At 45.3% G+C, this 18,019-nt stretch overlaps 1 protein-coding gene across 1 annotated transcript; it reads right to left on the bottom strand.

Moving 5' to 3' along the window:
• Positions 1-10,639: 10,639 nt before the first annotated feature.
• LOC147978814 (uncharacterized) lies at positions 10,640-17,798 on the bottom strand. The gene is made up of 4 exons (XM_087546553.1): positions 17,288-17,798; positions 16,074-16,148; positions 12,551-12,622; positions 10,640-10,922 (listed from the first exon to the last, which is right to left on the bottom strand). The coding sequence occupies exons 1-4, from the start codon at positions 17,364-17,366 to the stop codon at positions 10,828-10,830; spliced, it is 321 nt and encodes a 106-aa protein (XP_087402679.1). The 5' UTR covers positions 17,367-17,798; the 3' UTR covers positions 10,640-10,827.
• Positions 17,799-18,019: the final 221 nt, after the last annotated feature.

Genomic DNA, 18,019 nt, shown 5'->3' with positions numbered 1-18,019 from the left:
CTTATTAAAAAGCACCAGTTGGAGAGCACCGCTGTCATTTGCATTCATTACTGTTATTTTACATTGAGTATGACTTGACTGGATCCTTTTACCATGAATTACAATGTCTAGTCAGTTCTTGGTCTTTAAAGGTGCTCTGCATTTATGTTTTGCGGTCTCAGAAAGGGCTAGCGAGATACCATCTTGTTATATCATATTATGATTGTTTTGAGAAAGTGTTGTCATTCGAGATTTATTATTATTGCTCGCTAGTTGATTATGCTATTGATATGAGTAAACTTGAGACCTAAGAGTTATTGCAAATGTGGTTAGTTATAATCTTTGCTGAAAACTTGAATGCTGGCTTTACATATTTACAACAACAAGAGCAAACAGAGTTTGTAAAAGTTTTTCTTTATCTCTTTCAGTTTATCAACTAAATTGCTTGAGGACAAGCAAATGTTTAAGCTTGGAGGAGTTGATACGTCTCCGTCGTATCTACTTTTCCAAACACTTTTTCCCTTGTTTTGGACTCTAACTTGCATGATTTGAATGGAACTAACCCGGATTGACGTTGTTTTCAGCAGAATTACCATGGTGTTATTTATGTGCAGAAACAAACGTTCTCGGAATGACCTGAAACTTCATAGAGCAACTTTTTGGAAAATATAAAAAATACCTGCAAAAGATGAAGGCCAGCGGGCCCACCACCTGTCCACGAGGGTGGGGGCGCGTCCCCCTGCCTCGTGGGCCCCCTGAAGCTTCTCCGAATCCAACTCCAACTCTATATATTGTGTTTCGGGGAGAACAAAATCAGAGAGAAGAATTCATCGCGTTTTACGATACGGAGCCGCCGCCAAGCCCTAAAACCTCTCGGGAGGGCTGATCTGGAGTCCGTTCGGGGCTCCGGAGAGGGGAATCCGTCGCCATCGTCATCATCAACCATCCTCCATCATCAATTTCATGATGCTCACCGCCGTGCGTGAGTAATTCCATCGTAGGCTTGCTGGACGGTGAGGGGTTGGATGGGATCTATCATGTATCAAGTTAGTTTTGTTAGGGTTTGATCCCTAGTATCCACTATGTTCTGAGATTGTTGTTGCTATGACTTTGCTATGCTTAATGCTTCTCACTAGGGCCCGAGTGCCATGATTTCAGATATGAACCTATTATGTTTTCATCAATATATGAGAGTTCTTGATCCTATCTTGCAAGTATATAGTCACCTATTATGTGTTATGATCCGTTAACCCCGAAGTGACAATAATCGGGATACTTACCGATGATGACTGTAATTTGAGGAGTTCATGTATTCACTATGTGTTAATGCTTTGTTCCGGTACTCTATTAAAATGGGGCCTTAATATCCCTTAGTTTCCGTAAGGACCCCACTGCCACGGGAGGGTAGGACAAAAGATGTCATACAAGTTCTTTTCCATAAGCATGTATGACTATATTCGGAATACATGCCTACATTATATCAATGAACTGGAGCTAGTTCTGTGTCACCCTAGGTTATGATTGTTACATGATGAACCGCATCCGGCATAATTCTCCATCACCGATCCATTGCCTACGAGCTTTCCATATATTGTTCTTCGCTTATTTACTTTCCTGTTGCTATTGCTATCATCACTACAAAATACCAAAAACATTACTTTTACTACGGTTACCTTTTGTTACCGTTACCACTACTATCATATTACATTGCTACTAAATACTTTGCTACAGATACTAAGTTTCCAGGTGTGGTTGAATTGACAACTCAGCTGCTAATACTTGAGAATAATCTTTGGCTCCCCTTGTGTCGAATCAATAAATTTGGGTTGAATACTCTACCCTCAAAAACTGTTGCGATCCCCTATACTTGTGGGATATCAAGAAGCAGCACGCAGCCAGGAGCAGAGCACCGGCGAGCGAGCGCGATGCACACGGGCACAACAGGCAGCGGCGGCTACGACAACAAGCAGGGCTACGCAAGCGCACGTGTGGGCACGGCCAGGGGCGTGCAGCCACGCGTAGGTGGTCGCGTCCAGAGAATGTGGCCGATGCACGCATGGGCGCGGGGAAGCATGGCGGGAGTGGTGGTGAGCACGAGCTCCCACAGAGATCCGTGCACGTGGTGGTGGAGGCATGCGACTATGGATTCGACGGGGGAAGAGGGGAATCGGCGCGGCTCACCAAGAGGAAATCCAGGGACGTGCTTGCGACGGCCGAGGTGGCGTGGTGGTGTAGATCGACGGCGAGATGTCGCGGCCATGGCGGATAAACCGGCTCGATCCCGAGCGCACGGTGCGTCTCCTGTCGAACGGATGCACGGGGATGACGGAGTCGGTGACGAGGAAGTCCCCAGACAACTCCCGGTCGCCGGGGAGGCCGGTGGCCACGTGGACAACGACGACGCATCGACGGTAGCTCGGAAGCGAACCAAACCGAGAGGGAGAGGACGAGCGAGGGGATAAGCGAGGGCTAGGGTTTGTCTACCAGGTCGGGGGTCTTCTTATCCATCTCCTGTTGCTCCTGTAGCGCCTCGGTGGAGAGCATCGAACCGTGGTGGCCGTGGATGTGCGCCACGGCGAGCTCCTATCTCCTCTTCTGTACAGAGACAGGAGAAGGCCTTTTTGGTGGGCTGGGCCTGAGTACTATTGCGATAGGCCGAAGTGCACGGTAGTTAGGATCTTTCTCCATTTACTATTTTCTATTTTCTATATTTTTTATGGTTTTCTATTTATTTTAGCTATCAAACTAACTTCGTCAAATGTGCCACTTAGCACATTATTACTAGGAAATATTTTAAAGCAGCACACAAAGTTACAATTTATTTTGAAAAGGTTGGATATTTATTTAAATTGAAACAGTAAATTTAATTGTTGCTAACCGTGTTTTAAATAGGTTAGGGACATTTTATTAATCCAGAATATGTTGGATAATTCATGACAAATAGTTAGGGAACCCACATTTTATTTTGCCATTTGAAAACTTTATTTATTTGACTTTAAATTAAATTTGAATTTTAACGGGATTTAAATCATCACGAGATTGACAATAGTAATCGTGGTGACGTGGCATCATTACCAGAGGGTTATTGTAGCTTAATTATCCGGGCGTCACAATTCTCCTCCACTACAAGAAATCTTGTCCTGAGATTTGAGAGGTAGAGTTAAGGGGGAGGAATCGGTTACGAAATTCTAACGGATCTTCTCGTTCTTGGTTGCTCTTCTCAAATAGGTCGATCCATTACTTTGATGTCTTCATTTCTCTGCTTCAGGTCATCATGATGAATTCATCATCCTTCCTTCGGGAATTCCATCATACTTACGAAAAGGTTAAAGGGGTAGCTTCGGAAGAACGGACCTCTACAAGGTTGATTATCTGGTAGATAACATCAGGGAAGGTGGCGGAAAGTAACTCTCGAATTGAAACTTAAGAAAATATCGAGAGCACAGTAAGAAGATACCATGAGAAGTTTCGAATGGGCAGGCAATCGTTCGATGCCTAATAACAAGGTGGAAGGGGTTCAGAACAATGAAAATAATTGTTGCGTTTGATACTAGAGTAGACCTCTAGGAAGGTGGCTCTTGATTCACATATGAGGCCAATTGTGAGGAATAATTTTGGAAACAGGGATGTACAAGAGAGTCAGGTTTCGATCCCGTAGAACTGTGGGTTATGGGCCCACCATTTGGGTTAAAAGTAGGAAGGGCGATGACGTCTTGCACGATCATGTAAGCAAGGCATGTCAGAGGATAGTCTATCAGTTATGTCGGCAACAACATCGGTACCAAGGGCGAGGGACGAAGAGAACCATGTTCTTGCTCGTCGAACGAGGTGGACCAATAGGCAAAGTTCTCGTCCATCGGTGGTTACCGGAATGTCATCAACAAAAGTAACGGGGTCTTGCTGACAGAGTGGTACAACGAGGTGTTCACATAAGCGGGAGAATATTACTGCTTGGATCATATAGATCACAAGAAAGGTTAAGTCAAACAATGGAAAGGAAAAATATGATTATCAGATTAAACAGAACAATGGAAAGGAAAATGTGTTTAAACACATATTTCAGGGGTATATCCTTCCCAAGGACAAGCAGAGCTTGATATCCATGACAGGATAGAAAGTAGGAAACCATTTAGGTAAGGGGAGAGAAATTTCATGAAATTATCCAGACAGCGATGTTTGGATAATTGATAAAGAAAATTTAACATTGTGCTTCAAATGTTCTTATTGATGTTTGAGTACCACAGTCATGCTTCGAGGTAGCATTGACATGGTCATTAGGTAAAGGTCAGGCTTCGGATTCCCAAAGGATCCATCAGGAACAACATATAAGTCTTACAATTTCCTCATGAAAGAATGGTTAACCCTGCTAAAAAGGAAACGATAACAGTAGGCCCTCCGGCCAGGTGTGCTAGGCATGACATCACCTTATGGGGTCAAAGATCAATGTTATAACTCTTGGGAATATGTTCCAATGATCATATCTAACTGAGATTCGGATCTGATTGGTGTCAGGATGCCTGAGAAGGAAAGGCGTAACACAATTTGACGAGATGACATTGTAAGTTTCTCAGGGAATGAACTATGGAAGCGAGTTCCGAAACAAGAGTTCATCATTAAATTAAGGAGAGGGTGAGGAGGTGGCTGATCGACTCAGCGACAATTCATCAAGATTTCCAAAAAGATGGATTTCCATAATTATGTGAACAAGGAAATAACATTTGTCAGATCAAATGGTATAATGATGTATGCTCGACAAAATCACACACAGTTAAACATTGAATGAAAGTGCCCTAAAAATACGGACCAAGTAGGACGATCAAGGCTAGAATGGTGATTCAATAACCAAAAGACTTAGAATGGAACTATCGGCCATTCACTTCAAAACAATATGGTTGCTAGAAGTTTTGAATTCACACATCATAGTTCAGTTGTCTGTATTCCGGTTAGAAACAACACGAGGACCAAGGAATGAACAGAGATGACGAGAAGTATTACTATATCAAGAATTATCAAGAGGTGGTGCAATCCTTGCAACATCCTTGACATAAGGACAGTAATACTTCAAGGTAGAACATAACACAAACTGTATAGCAAGTTGTATCCATAACATGAACAAGTTTGTGATGAAAGGAAGGTAAATATGTTGTCGATGGTAACTCAAATTACCAAGGGACGAAGATGGCACTTACCATCATGATTTCGATTGATATCCTAGAAGGAATCAAAATGTTGTTTGACGATCACGACAAATTTTGTCGAGAGGCTCCACGAAGATGTAATCGATCAGCGACGACATCAAGTCAAAGGAATGATGAAGCGAAAGGTTAATTTATCCAAGGGTACGACACAAACTCCAAACCAAGGTTGCTATCCAAAGCGAAATGCTATGATGAGGAAGATCGACGTAAGCTTAGCTCATCGTTAAAAATTGCGCTCCGGGAAGAAGGACCAGGTAGCACAGTTAAATTTTAGCACAATAATGTTATAGCCGATCAGGCTTGGGATGACTTGAGGGATTATTAAACTCGTAAGAAACGAAAATTTTACTTATAGTTATTGAATCGGAGTGCGGAATCAATTCACTTATCAGTGTTCTCGGTTGACAAACAACCCAGAACCCATGATATGACAATGACAAGGAAAGGTAGTACTTCATCAAAAGTTCATAAGATGTAGTGCAATGGCATGATATCCTCGAGATACCAGGGGTAATACTCGAAGGTAGATCATAATAGAGGTTGGGCAGGCATATTGATCTGTAGAAGACAAGTGCTTTAACTTGTCCGAGAAATGGGATCAAAGAAGAACAATCATGGTCGGAACCACGGTTGCAAAGGACTAAACATAGATACAAGACGAACTTATAACTAGGGGATTATTATTACTAGTCGTCAACCCGTGCATTTGCACGGGCTAGTCTACAGAATATTGATAAATTGCTATTATTTGAGTTTATTGTTGTTATTTGACTGTTGCATTCTTCAAAGTTCTGCCCTTTTTTCATAGTGATTTTGCTACAACTCTATATTTTCATATTCAAAGTAAAATCAACTTTATTTCCATAAAAAAATCTAATTTATTATGAATTTAGAACTTTATTGTATTTATGTTTCAAGTGCATCATTGTGCATGTTTAATTTCTAGTCATTTTTATTTTCCTACTTCATTACATCTATATCTTTTCTAGTAGTATGTAAATTGCTTCCACTTAGATCTGTAGAAATATAAACTTCTTCCAAAGTGTCAATTCGCATAAGACTACCTAATGAAAACTATACATGAATTCATAAATATTTGGAAGAAATTTACCAATCATTGTCTTCCCCATGCCCGACACCGTAAAGTAGCTTTCTAAACAACATCTCCCAGTCAAACTTCCCTTTGATTATTAAAAAGCAATTCCGACATTATTTCAGTGTAGTTGTTTCCTCAGAAATTACCATTGTTCATTTTTTTGTTTTGAGTAAATAGTCTCACATGTAAGGAACACTGATGCAACTACCAAGACATATCTAAACTTGTGCTTTGGTCATATATCATAATCTAATTTTTTTTACTGGTCGCAATTGCTCATTCGTAAGGTATCACCTTTACTTGCTACTGCATGCACCATTTCAAAATAAAAATGCATTGAAACCAACCATGGTACCCTTTCAAAAAAGCCATCAACTTAATATGGGGCTAGAAATAAGATGTACAACCTAACATTTCATTTTTTTAGTGCCCACATGATGAAGTCGAGCCTTTGTCCACTATATACCATCTATTTAGATATATTACACTATTTATTGTAATATAAAGTGTGACCATGATTAAGTTGTACAAAAGCCCCAGCGACTAATGTCATCAACCCCAAAAGATCATTAGCAAGTATTGTTCCTTGCTAATAATCTTTGTTGTTATGTTGGTTCATGTACACTTGTGAGCAATTTCAAACTATGTGGAATGCTATTTCATATTTAATATTATTTCTTCTTACAAAACAAAATAATTGTTTGAAACTATACTTTTCACTTCCCGGAATATATGCATGTTTCTGGAATTTTTGTTTAAAACCCATATAGTATAAGACCCAAAAAACGCGTTAAAGTTTTTTTTAACAAAACATAGTGTACATCTGAATTTTGCATTACACACATTTTTCAACAGACTATATTAATCTATTTATATCTGTTCCCAGAATCGTAGAGCATTGAGTTGGTTGCCATTGTTACTCCTTCCCATATATAATATAAAAGATGAAACAAAAAATTGTCAGAATACATTAAGAAATCCACCTAACATCAACCAAACTGGGTTTAAAAAGGGATTGTTTCTTCTGTAAGAAAATAATTAAGGGGATCATTGGTTCCTTGGAGGAAAATAAACGTACAGCTGAAACACAACAAAGACATGATTCTGTCCCAGCCGTCACAGGAATTAAGTCCGAAGCAACATGTTAGCTTCATATGATTAATTAAGATCCAATATCCACAGTACAGACCGACGTAAGCATCTGCCACTCCCAATCTCCGTTGCCCTACACTACTTCTGCTCCCCCCCCCCCCCCCCCCCCCCCCCCCCCCCCCTCAAATCTGCATGTATTGCCTCTGATGACCATTCTGTTGTGTAACTGGACACAGCCAGTTAGCTGCCACCAGCGACATGGTAAGCATGATCCAGTCACCTTGGCATGGCTGAAGAGGACGTGGTCGCCTCTGGAACATGGAACGCCAACATGTCCTAGTTATTCACTTCTTCTACAGTCCGAACAACCACTTTGGAGGCAGCAGTAAAACAAACCAATTCACCATGCAAACATATCCCATTGAGAAAGAAAAATGAAACCTGTTAAGCTGCGTATATGATCTAGCATCCTTGAAATCAACGTCTGTAATTTGCTCGTGGTGTTCTTAATTATGAAGAAAAAAGAGACGCCATCTACTTTAGAACGCCATCACTACACCTTATCGTATCCTGCATGAACCATAACCATTAGATTGCAGCCTGGTTAGAACCTGGAAGGCGAAGAGATTATGTAGATGATTTTTTATCAGAAGCGTTAGTGGAACTTTGAAGCTTAGGGCGGATAAGTAGAACGCTTAATCCTGACCTAGCAGCTTCGCATGTCGACATAGGCGACGCAGCTGCAGCCACGGTTGGTCAATCATGGCCATGGAGCTGTAGCTCAGATTGTTCAGGGATAATCTCCTGGTGGGCAATACATCCCGGGTAGTTTCAGCGTAGCAAGCCATACCCGGGTTCTGAAGGAGGCGACATCAGAAGGGGTGATAGAGGGCTCCGTTGCTGGTTGTAGATACATTGAATCGCCGGATCAACACTCGGAGATAGAGGATTGGGAGCAGAAGACATATGAAGATACATACTGCATAAATATTTTGTGAAGGAAACGATCGATCCTTTTCATCGAGAGGAGAGCGAAAGAATAGACATGAGGTATGGGTGACGGTTGTTAGGATCTGATCTCTTTTGTCACATAATTGGGAGGTCGCGAGCCTTTTAAATGGAAGGTTATATTGGTTCATGTAACACGGTTCCACCAGATAACTTGCTGTATTTTTTATTAAATATGAATATTATATCGGCTGATCTGAACCGTAATAACTTGGTCCCACCGAGATTAACGGCTCCTATTTTCTAATTAACATGGTAATTACTTGAGAGTTTGTAATTAGTATAGGTATAGAAGATAGATTACAAGAAGCTTCGATGATAAGTTCCACATTGGGTCCATGGGCATGAACGCAAAGGCTCAAGGTCGACTCCCACTTCTTCAATGCATGACCTTTCATTTTACTTCTTGCTTTTGATGAAACTATAGTGTAGAAATTTTATCTGGCGAAGCAACAGAAGAGTATGACTCGCGAAAACTTTCGGGTTCATACGGTTTAGGAAAGGCATAGGTTCAACCCATCAGGGCATCTTAGGAACATATACCACGAACATTGGGAGTAACTAACACAAGCTCGATAGAAGAGCATGGTCGACAAAAACAGAGGATACAACTTACCAAGGCATACGTATCAGGGAAAGAACTCGTAAAGGGTTCAGATTTACGAAGAAACTATCAGGAAGTAATCCACCAAGGGCCTGGCGGACAGCAAAGAATCTGATGTGAGTATCGATGTTTAACCAGAAGAAGAAACAATGCAAGGGTAACGGATTATAGAAATTGAATAATATCGAAGTTTAATCACAAAGGAATTATGATTTTCAAGTCGGGGATCATAAGTAGAGGCTCTGATCAAAAGATAAGTAAGTTAGATAATCATAGATCGACAATCAATCAAGGTTTGATTTGTCGAGAACCAGCTCATGTCCGGAGTGACGTATGAGCCGAAGAAAAGAATTCTAATTGCGACTGATGGTTGCGACCATTCACAAACATATCGAATCAACGGACTCAAAATGATAAACACAAAGGATGCTAACAAGATTACTAGACTTATGAGATTAACCATGTAACGAAGCAATAATTTCAAGAGCAATAGGCAGTTGAGGATGTTTAGAAGATCAAATAGTATTTCAAAGACTTTGGTGAAATACATGAACAACTGGGGAGAAACAAACCATCGGTGTGTGCGTGAGGATTAATTTGTATGTGTATTCAGGTGACAAAAACTGCAAGGCAATGCGCTCAAAGGATTCTCGGAACAATGGAGAGCAGTTCGAGGCATCTTGTAATAACAAGATCAATGGGATTGAATGTAAGAATGGCGGGTGTATGCAATTATCTATAAGGATATAACAGTGGTAGGGAATTTGCAAAGGCGGTGGACACAAATCTCTCGGAAGAACATCGTAGAGTATCTTCAAAATCTTCTGCTGTAGTAGGCGATCATATGTGATAAGGGGCTCTTCAGGAGAAAGTAGTTACGAGAACCTAGAGTCAGAGTTAGTAAATTCATTTTAACCCGAATAGAAAAGAGATCAGAGTCCCAGAGTATAGGTCGAGGAATAAAAGATCCTAATACCACCCAACGGCGACGTGGGCCCATGGGCCGCACAGCCATGTTAGTAAAACAATTTTCATCGACTAGACTCAACTTCGGCCAAGGAGTGTGGAAGGGGGATTCCTACAGGCAGTCGGCTCTGATACCAACTTGTGATGCCCTTGATTTAACCGTACACTAATCATACACGCAAATGTGTACGATCAAGATCAAGGACTCACAGGAAGATATCACAACACAACTCTAGACACAAATTAAAATAATACAAGCTTTATATTACAAGCTAGGGGCCTCGGAGGCTCGAATACAAATGCTCGAAGACACAAGAGTCAGCGGAAGCAACAATATCTGAGTACATACATAAGTTAAACAAGATTGCCTTAAGAAGGCTAGCACAAAAGTAGCAACGATCGAAAAGGCAAGGCCTCCTGCCTGAGACCTCCTAACTACTCCTCGAAGTCGAACTCCACATAGAATCATCCTCGGGATCCTCTGGCTCCTGGACTCCATCATATGATCACAGTATCCGGGAAAAGGGGAAAAAGAAGTAGGAAAGCAACCGTGAGTACTCATCCAAAGTACTCGCAAGCAAGGAGCTTGTGACGCCCTCGATTTGACCGTACACTAATCATACACACAAATGTGTACAATCAAGGTTAAGGACTCACGGGAAGATATCACAACACAACTCTAGACACAATTTAAAATAATACAAGCTTTATATTACAAGCCAGGGGCCTCGAGGACTCGAATACATAAGCTCGAAAAACACAAGAGTCAGCAGAAGCAACAATATCTGAGTACAGACATGAGTTAAACAAGGTTGCCTTAAGAAGGCTAGCACAAAAGCAGCAACGATCGAAAAGGCAAGGCCTCCTGCCTGGGAGCCTCCTAACTACTCCAGGTCGTCAACGGTCGTCACGTAGTAGTGGGCATCCTCGGGGTAGTAGTAGTCATCAGTGGCGTTGTCTGGCTCCTGGGATCCGTCATCTGGTCGCAACAAATGGGTATGGGGGAAAAGAGGTAGCAAAGCAGCTGTGAGTACTCATCCAAAGTACTCGCAAGACTTACATCAGATCTAAACTAAGTATGCATCGGTATCAAAGGAAATGGGCTGTATCTCTGGACTAAACTGCAGAATGCCAGAAGAGAAGGGGAAAACCTAGCCTATCGAAGACTAGCATCTTCAAGCATCTTGCAGCATATAGAAGGGTACAGATCAACATAATGTAAAGTAGTAATAATGTTATCAACCTCGGCCAGAGATCCTTTCTCGACTCCCTGCGAGAAAGCAATCTCAGAGCCATACAATCCATTTCTCATCACAATCCATTTCTCATCACCATCCATTTCTCATCACAAGTATCCAGTTCTAGTTGTATCGATCAGGATACAACTCCAAGTGTCCATTACCGTAGGACAGGCTATCGATAGATGGTTTCTTCCCTGCAGGGGTGCACCAACTTACCCACCATACTCGATTAACTCCGATCGGACACACTTTCTTGGGTCAGGCCCGGCCTCGGCCAAACAATACGCCGCAATCCGACCTAGGCTTAATAGAGAGGCCAGCACGCCGGACTAAACCTATGCCCCAGGGTTCATGGGCCATCTCCCCGGGAACTCCTGCACGTTGCGTGGGCGGCCGGTGAGCAGACCTAGCTACCTCCTTCAACAAGGCAGGTGCTTACGCAGTCCAACCCGGCGCGCGCCGCTCAGTTGTTGACATCTAATAAGCTTCGGCTGATGCATACGACGTAGAACGCCCATACTATGCCCACGTGATGGTTAGTGCTATCAGGCCAGAGGCCCCTCGGATCAAATATCCAAATCGTAGTGGATTAGGAACGCGCGGTAACGAGCAGAGACTCACGATCGATGTGACCCCGTCGCCCCGTCTCGAGTACTTGCGGCAAGGGCTAAGAATGCCCAGCCACGCCTCGTAAGTATCTCGCGGGCACCTTCCAGGTCAACCCGTCTCCACATCACTCGCAATTAAGCTCGCGCGGGTGCCCCTCAGGGCCGACCCGTCTTTAGTAACATGGCTCGGTGCAAAGTCATAGTAACCATAGTAACTGTGTGTCTAACACCAAGGGGAAAACCCGAGGAATCACCCCCGGTGAATCCCACCCGATGTTATCATCAAGGTGAACGTAAGAGGATCCACCCTCGAGGTTCACACTTGAGGGGTTGCACGACAGAGCGGTAACGGAAGTGGTTAAGGAGGAAATCACCCTCGATGACCTCGACCGTATAGCTACACTACAGAGATCTCATCAGGAGTGATGTAAGAGGTCCCACCCTCGGCACTCGATGGTAACTCTGCAGAGTCGTACAACTAGGGGGGTGATGTGCGGTGTCGGGGCCTGGACGTCGATCACGTTGATTGAGTCATCGAACATAAAGCGAGGCAACTGGTACAAGGTGGGGGTCACTGATGGATCTCTAACCAACCTATACTAAGCAGCTTAGGATAAGTAGGTAAGGTATAAAAGCAGGTAACAACAACAGGCTATGCATCAGAGTAGGATCATACAGAAAGCACTAGCAGTTCTAATGCAAGCATGAGAGGAAAAGAAATAGGCGATATCGGAATGCTCAAGGGGGGGTTTGCTTACCTGGTTGCTCTGGCAAGAGAGAGGGGTCGTCAGCACCGTAGTCGATCACAGGGGCAACATCGGTCTCGAGGTCTACCGGAGAGAAGAGGGGGAAGAAACAGTAAATATAAAGCAAACATAGCATCATAAAAGCATAACGTGGCAATATGTTGTGCCGGGTGTGACCTAACGTATGGCTACACGATAAAGGTGAAGGGGGGATTCAACCGGGAATGTTTTCTCGGTTCCGGACCTGTGTTAGACAGATGACCGGAGGGGGAATGTTCCATGTTCAGATAGTTAGAGGCATCTGACATGTATGTGGGTAGCGTATTCGGGTTCGCCTTGTCGTTCTGAGCAACTTTTATATATAAAGTTTTTCGATCCGAGCTACGGTTAGTTTTCTATGATTTTTCAAAGTTTTTTAACCATTTTCTTAAATATTATTAATTCGAAAATAGAAAAACAGAATATAGCCTTGTCACCTAGTGCTACTCTAGCATGTGTGTATGACAGTGGGGTCAGTGGGGGTGGGTTGACCCAGTCAAATGTTGACTGGTCAACATATGAATAAAAATAAGTGGGTCCCGTGTGTCATTGCCCTATATTTCAGTTAGATGATTTTAGTTGTTTTATTTAAGGAGCAGGGCCTTGCGTCAGTGACTATTAGTGTAGTAGGATAACACTAACCATGATTACCTTTTAATCTAATATAGGCCCAGCCCCATATGGCGTGGCACTAGCTATCCATTGTGTGGCTGTACATGAAGGTCACGCACAAGCACACACAAACGGCGCTGGTGGCCATGGCCAAGCAGCATCAGCCGCAACTAGTGTCCGTACTAGAGCAGCTGCAGCATGAGTAGCAGCAACGCAAAGGCAGCGGCAGTAGTAATTAGCAGCAGCGGCAGCACAACATGAAGAAGCAGTAGCAGCTTAGAGCAGCAGGATAGCAGCAGCGCAGTAGGCAGAGAAGCAGCAGTATGCAAGAGCAGCAGCGAGAGAACAACAGAGCAATGGAAGCAACCGGCGGCGAGCACGGCAGGGGACTGGCGCGTGGGCGAGCAGAAGGCGGGGGCGGGCGCAGGGCGCGTGCGGGGGCGAGGCAAGGGCGCGTCTATGCACGGCAGAGCACGCGCAGGGAGCCGGCTGGGCGAGCGGGTGGTAGCCGCAGGGGCGCGGCACCGGCGAGCGTCAGCGACCGACGGAGCTGGCGAGGCCAGGCGGGGTCAGTCGCGCATCCAGGGGTTGGCTCGGGTGCGCGGGATGGGCTGGAGTAGGCGCACGCAGGAGCGCGGGTGCGGCCACGGCGAGGTCCAGCCATGGCGGTCTCGGGTGGGAGTGGGTCTATGACGCCGATTCGAAGGGGGGAAAGGGGGGCATCGGGAGAGATGCTCACCACAGGGCTGATGGCGCGCTCGGGAGGCCGGTGAGGTCGCGGTGGTGTAGATCGACGGCGACGACGTGCGGTGGCTGAAGCAGAGGAGACGAGCGGTTGATGGCGATGGCTACGCAGCTCCCCTCCTAGCTCCGATGCCCGGAACGGACGCGGACGAGCGCGACGAATGTCCAGGACGTGCTCCCGCCCGCCGGAGAGGTCGGTGGACGCGCAACGACGGCGAGGAAGCGGTGACCGCGTGAGCTTGCAAGCTCAAAATCGACCCACGGAAGAGGGGGCGGACGATTGGGATCCAGGGGGATGGGAGAGGGCGAGCTAGGCTTTCGGGGATGCTACCTTAAAGGCCGAGGGGGGGCTCGTGGCGGCCATCCATGGCCATGGCGCCGTGGATGCGTGCCACGCCCTCCCTGTCTCCTGTACAGAGGAGGGGATGAGGCGGAGGTGGGCTGGTCCTGTACTATGTATGATGGGCCAAAGTGCACAGTAGTTAGGTTCCTTCTTCAATTACTATTTTCTGTTTTGTAAAAGACACTTTTTGTATTTATTTAAGCTATCAAAAGATTTTGCAAAATATGGAACTTGGCCATATAAATGCCCTGCAATATTTGGCACTGCCATAAAATGGTTGGGTTAATATTTTAAGTCATTTGGTTTTCGAATAAATGCAAAAGAACTAAAGTGGATGTTTTAGTCACTAACTTTTGAATAAGCAAACAAGTGACCTAGTGTTTCTTCACCATAATTAAGTATGGATTATTTCCCATCACATGAACTTTTTAGTTTTGACATTTGAAAACATTAATTGTTTGACTTTATTTTAAAATTGAATCAACATGGGATCTAGCAACAGTAAAAATGATGACATGACATCATTAGCAGGGGATTATTGTAGCTTGATTATCCGGGCGTTGCAGAGCTACACTACATATGCATTGGTATCAAATGAAAGGGGTAGTATATGTGGACTGAACTGCAGAATGCCAGAATAAGAGGGGGGATAGCTATTCCTGTCGAAGACTATGCTTCTGGCAACCTCCATCTTGCAGCATGTAGAAGAGAGTAGATGGTAATTCACCAAGTAGCATCGCATAGCATAATCCTACCCGGCGATCCTCTCCTCGTCGCCCTGTTAGAGAGCGATCACCGGGTTGTATCTGGCACTTGAAAGGTTGTGTTTTATTAAGTATCCGGTTCTAGTTGTCATAAGGTCAAGGTACAACTCCAGGTCATCCTTTTACCGAGGGACACGGCTATTAGAATAGATCAACTTCCCTGCAGGGGTGCACCACATTTCCCAACACGCTCGATCCCCTTTGTCCGGACACACTTTTCTGGGTCATGCCCGGCCTCGGAAGATCAACACGTCGCAGCCCCACCTAGGCACAACAGAGAGGTCAGCACGCCGGTCTAAATCCTATGGCGCAGGGGCCTGGGCCCATCGCCCATTGCACACCTGCATGTTGCGTACGCGGCCGGTGAGCAGACCTAGCAACCTCCATTACAAAGGAAGTTGCGTTATGCGGTTCAACCCGGCGCGCGCCGCTCAGTCGCTGACGTCACGAAGGCTTCGGCTGATACCATGACGTTGAGTGCCCATAACTGTTCCCGCGTAGTTGGTTAGTGCGTATACGCCAGTGGCCAGACTCGGATCAAATACCAAGATCTCGTTAAGCGTGTTATCTTGAAGTAACCGCGAACGCCGACCAGGGCTAGGCCCACCTCTCTCCTGGGTGGTCTCAACCTGCCCTATCGCTCCGCGACAAAGATCCACACAGAGGGTCGTCGAGAAAGTATGTCTTTTCAGCCCCCAATTCGTGAATCAACCGCGGGTACTCAACGAGCCGACCCGACTTTAGTCACAACATGTATCATGTAATATGGATAGTATATACCCGTGATCAACACCCGACGTGATCACGGCTCGATAGTATAGCATGGCAGACTGACAAGGATGTAGGGCCACTGATGATAATCTAGCATCCTATACTAAGCATTTAGGATTGCAGGTAAGGTATCAACAACTGTAGCAACAATGAAATGCTATGCATTAGGATAGGATTAACGGAAAGCAGTAACATGTTACACTACTCTAATGCAAGCAGTAGAGAGAAGAGTAGGCGATATCTGTTGATCAGGGGGGCTTGCCTGGTTGCTCTGGCAAGTAGGGGTCGTCAACAGTGTAGTCGACCGGGGCACCAGCAACGGCGTTAGTCTCGTAGTCTACCGAAGAGAAGAGGGGGAAGAAACAATGAATACAATGCAAACAGATGCATAGCGATGCATGACATAACAATGAGCGGTGCTAAGTGGGCCCTAACGCAGTAGGAGGTGATACCGGCGAAGGGGGAAAACATCCGGAAAAGTATACCGGTGTTTCGCGTTTTCGGACAGATGAATCGGAGAGGAAAAGTTGCGTGTTTGCTATGCTAGGGATGCGTGGCGAACAAACGGGCTGCATTTCGGATTCGTCTCGTCGTTCTGAACAACTTTCATGTACAAAGGTTTGTCATCGAAATTACAGTTAATTTTCTATGATTTTCCAAAGTTTTAAGTATTTTCTCAAATTTCTGGATTTATTATATTTAGTTTAATCCGAATTGACGAAGTCAATTTGACTAGTCAAAAGGGCATGTGTGGCCCACATGTCATAGACTATTTATCTAAACAATTGAATAAATCTAATTTATTTAAATGGGGTCCTACATGTCATCTACTACTAGACTAGTTTAGCACTAAAATACCCCTAAGCTAATCCTACACTAATTAAACTTAAGGGTCGGCTATTAGTGGACAGAGCCCACCCGAGCTACTCACACACACAACACACACGCACGCGTGCTGTACACACAACACACATACATACATAGCACACACACATCACGTAGCAACTAGAGCAGCAGCAAGGTAGTGCAAGAACCGGCAGGAGCAAAGCGCGGCGGCGGCGGCAGCCATTATGAGCAGCAGCTTAGCAGGAGCTAGCAAAGCAGCAACTAAGGCAAAAGCAGCAACTACAGTAGTAGGAAAACAGCAGCAGCAGTAGTAGCCAGCGGAAGGCAGCAGAAGCAGCACGCAGCCAGGAGCAGAGCACCGGCGAGCGAGCGCGATGCACATGGGCACAACAGGCAGCGGAGGCTACGACAACAAGCAGGGCTGCGCAAGCGCACGCGTGGGCACGGCCAGGGGCGTGCAGCCACGCGTAGGCGGTCGCGTCCAGAGAACGTAGCCGATGCACGCATGGGCGCGGGGAAGCAAGGCAGGAGTGGTGGTGAGCACGAGCTCCCACAGAGATCCGTGCACGCGGTGGTGGAGGCATACGGCTATGGATTCGACGGGGGAAGAGGGGAATCGGCGCGGCTCACCGAGAGGAAGGCCGAGGACGTGCTTGCGACGGCCGAGGTGGCGCGGTGGTGTAGATCGACGGCGAGATGCCGCGGCCATGGCGGATAAACCAGCTCGATCCCGAGCGCACAGTGCGTCTCTTGTCGAACGGATGCACGGGGATGACGGAGTCGGTGACGAGGAAGTCCCCGGACAACCTCCCGGTCGCCGGGGAGGCCGGTGGCCACGTGGACGGCGACGACGCGTCGACGGTAGCTCGGAAGCGAACCAAACCGAGGGGGAGAGGACAAGCGAGGGGATAAGCGAGGGCTAGGGTTTGTCTACCGGGTCGGGGGTCTTCTTATCCATCTCCTGTTGCTCCTGTAGCACCTCGGTGGCGAGCATCGAACCGTGGTGGCCGTGGATGCACGCCACGGCGAGCTCCTGCCTCCTCCTCTGTACAGAGACAGGAGAAGGCCTTTTTGGTGGGCTGGCCTGAGTACTATTGCAATATGCCGAAGTGCACAGTAGTTAGGATCTTTCTCCATTTACTATTTTTTATTTTCTATTTTTTTATCTTCGTCAAATGTTCCACTAGCAAATGATTACTAGGAAATATTTTAAAGCAGCACATAAAGTTACAATTTATTTTGAAAAAGTTAGATATTTATTTAAATTGAAACAGTTAATTTAATTGTTGCTAACCGTGTTTTAAATAGGTTAGGGACATTTTATTAATCCAAAATATGTTGGATAATTCATGACAAATAGTT

The sequence above is a fragment of the Triticum urartu genome, chromosome 3A (genome assembly GCF_056163025.1).
Source record: "Triticum urartu cultivar PI428250 chromosome 3A, HENAU_Tu73, whole genome shotgun sequence".
Lineage (NCBI taxonomy): Eukaryota > Viridiplantae > Streptophyta > Magnoliopsida > Poales > Poaceae > Triticum > Triticum urartu.
This window is presented reverse-complemented; position numbering and strand designations above follow the sequence as displayed.

What these genes read in the sequence shown, in the direction of transcription:
- LOC147978814 (XM_087546553.1), bottom strand. Translation starts at nt 17,366, where the DNA reads ATGGCCGCGGCATCTCGCCGTCGATCTACACCACCGCGCCACCTCGGC. An exon ending in CTACTTGCCAGAGCAACCAG is followed by an intron (nt 12,623 to 16,073) that starts GCAAGCCCCCCT and finishes TCTCTCCGGTAG; the next exon opens with ACCTCGAGACCGATGTTGCC. An exon ending in TCTCTTGCCAGAGCAACCAG is followed by an intron (nt 10,923 to 12,550) that starts GTAAGCAAACCC and finishes TGTTGCGACCAG; the next exon opens with ATGACGGATCCCAGGAGCCA.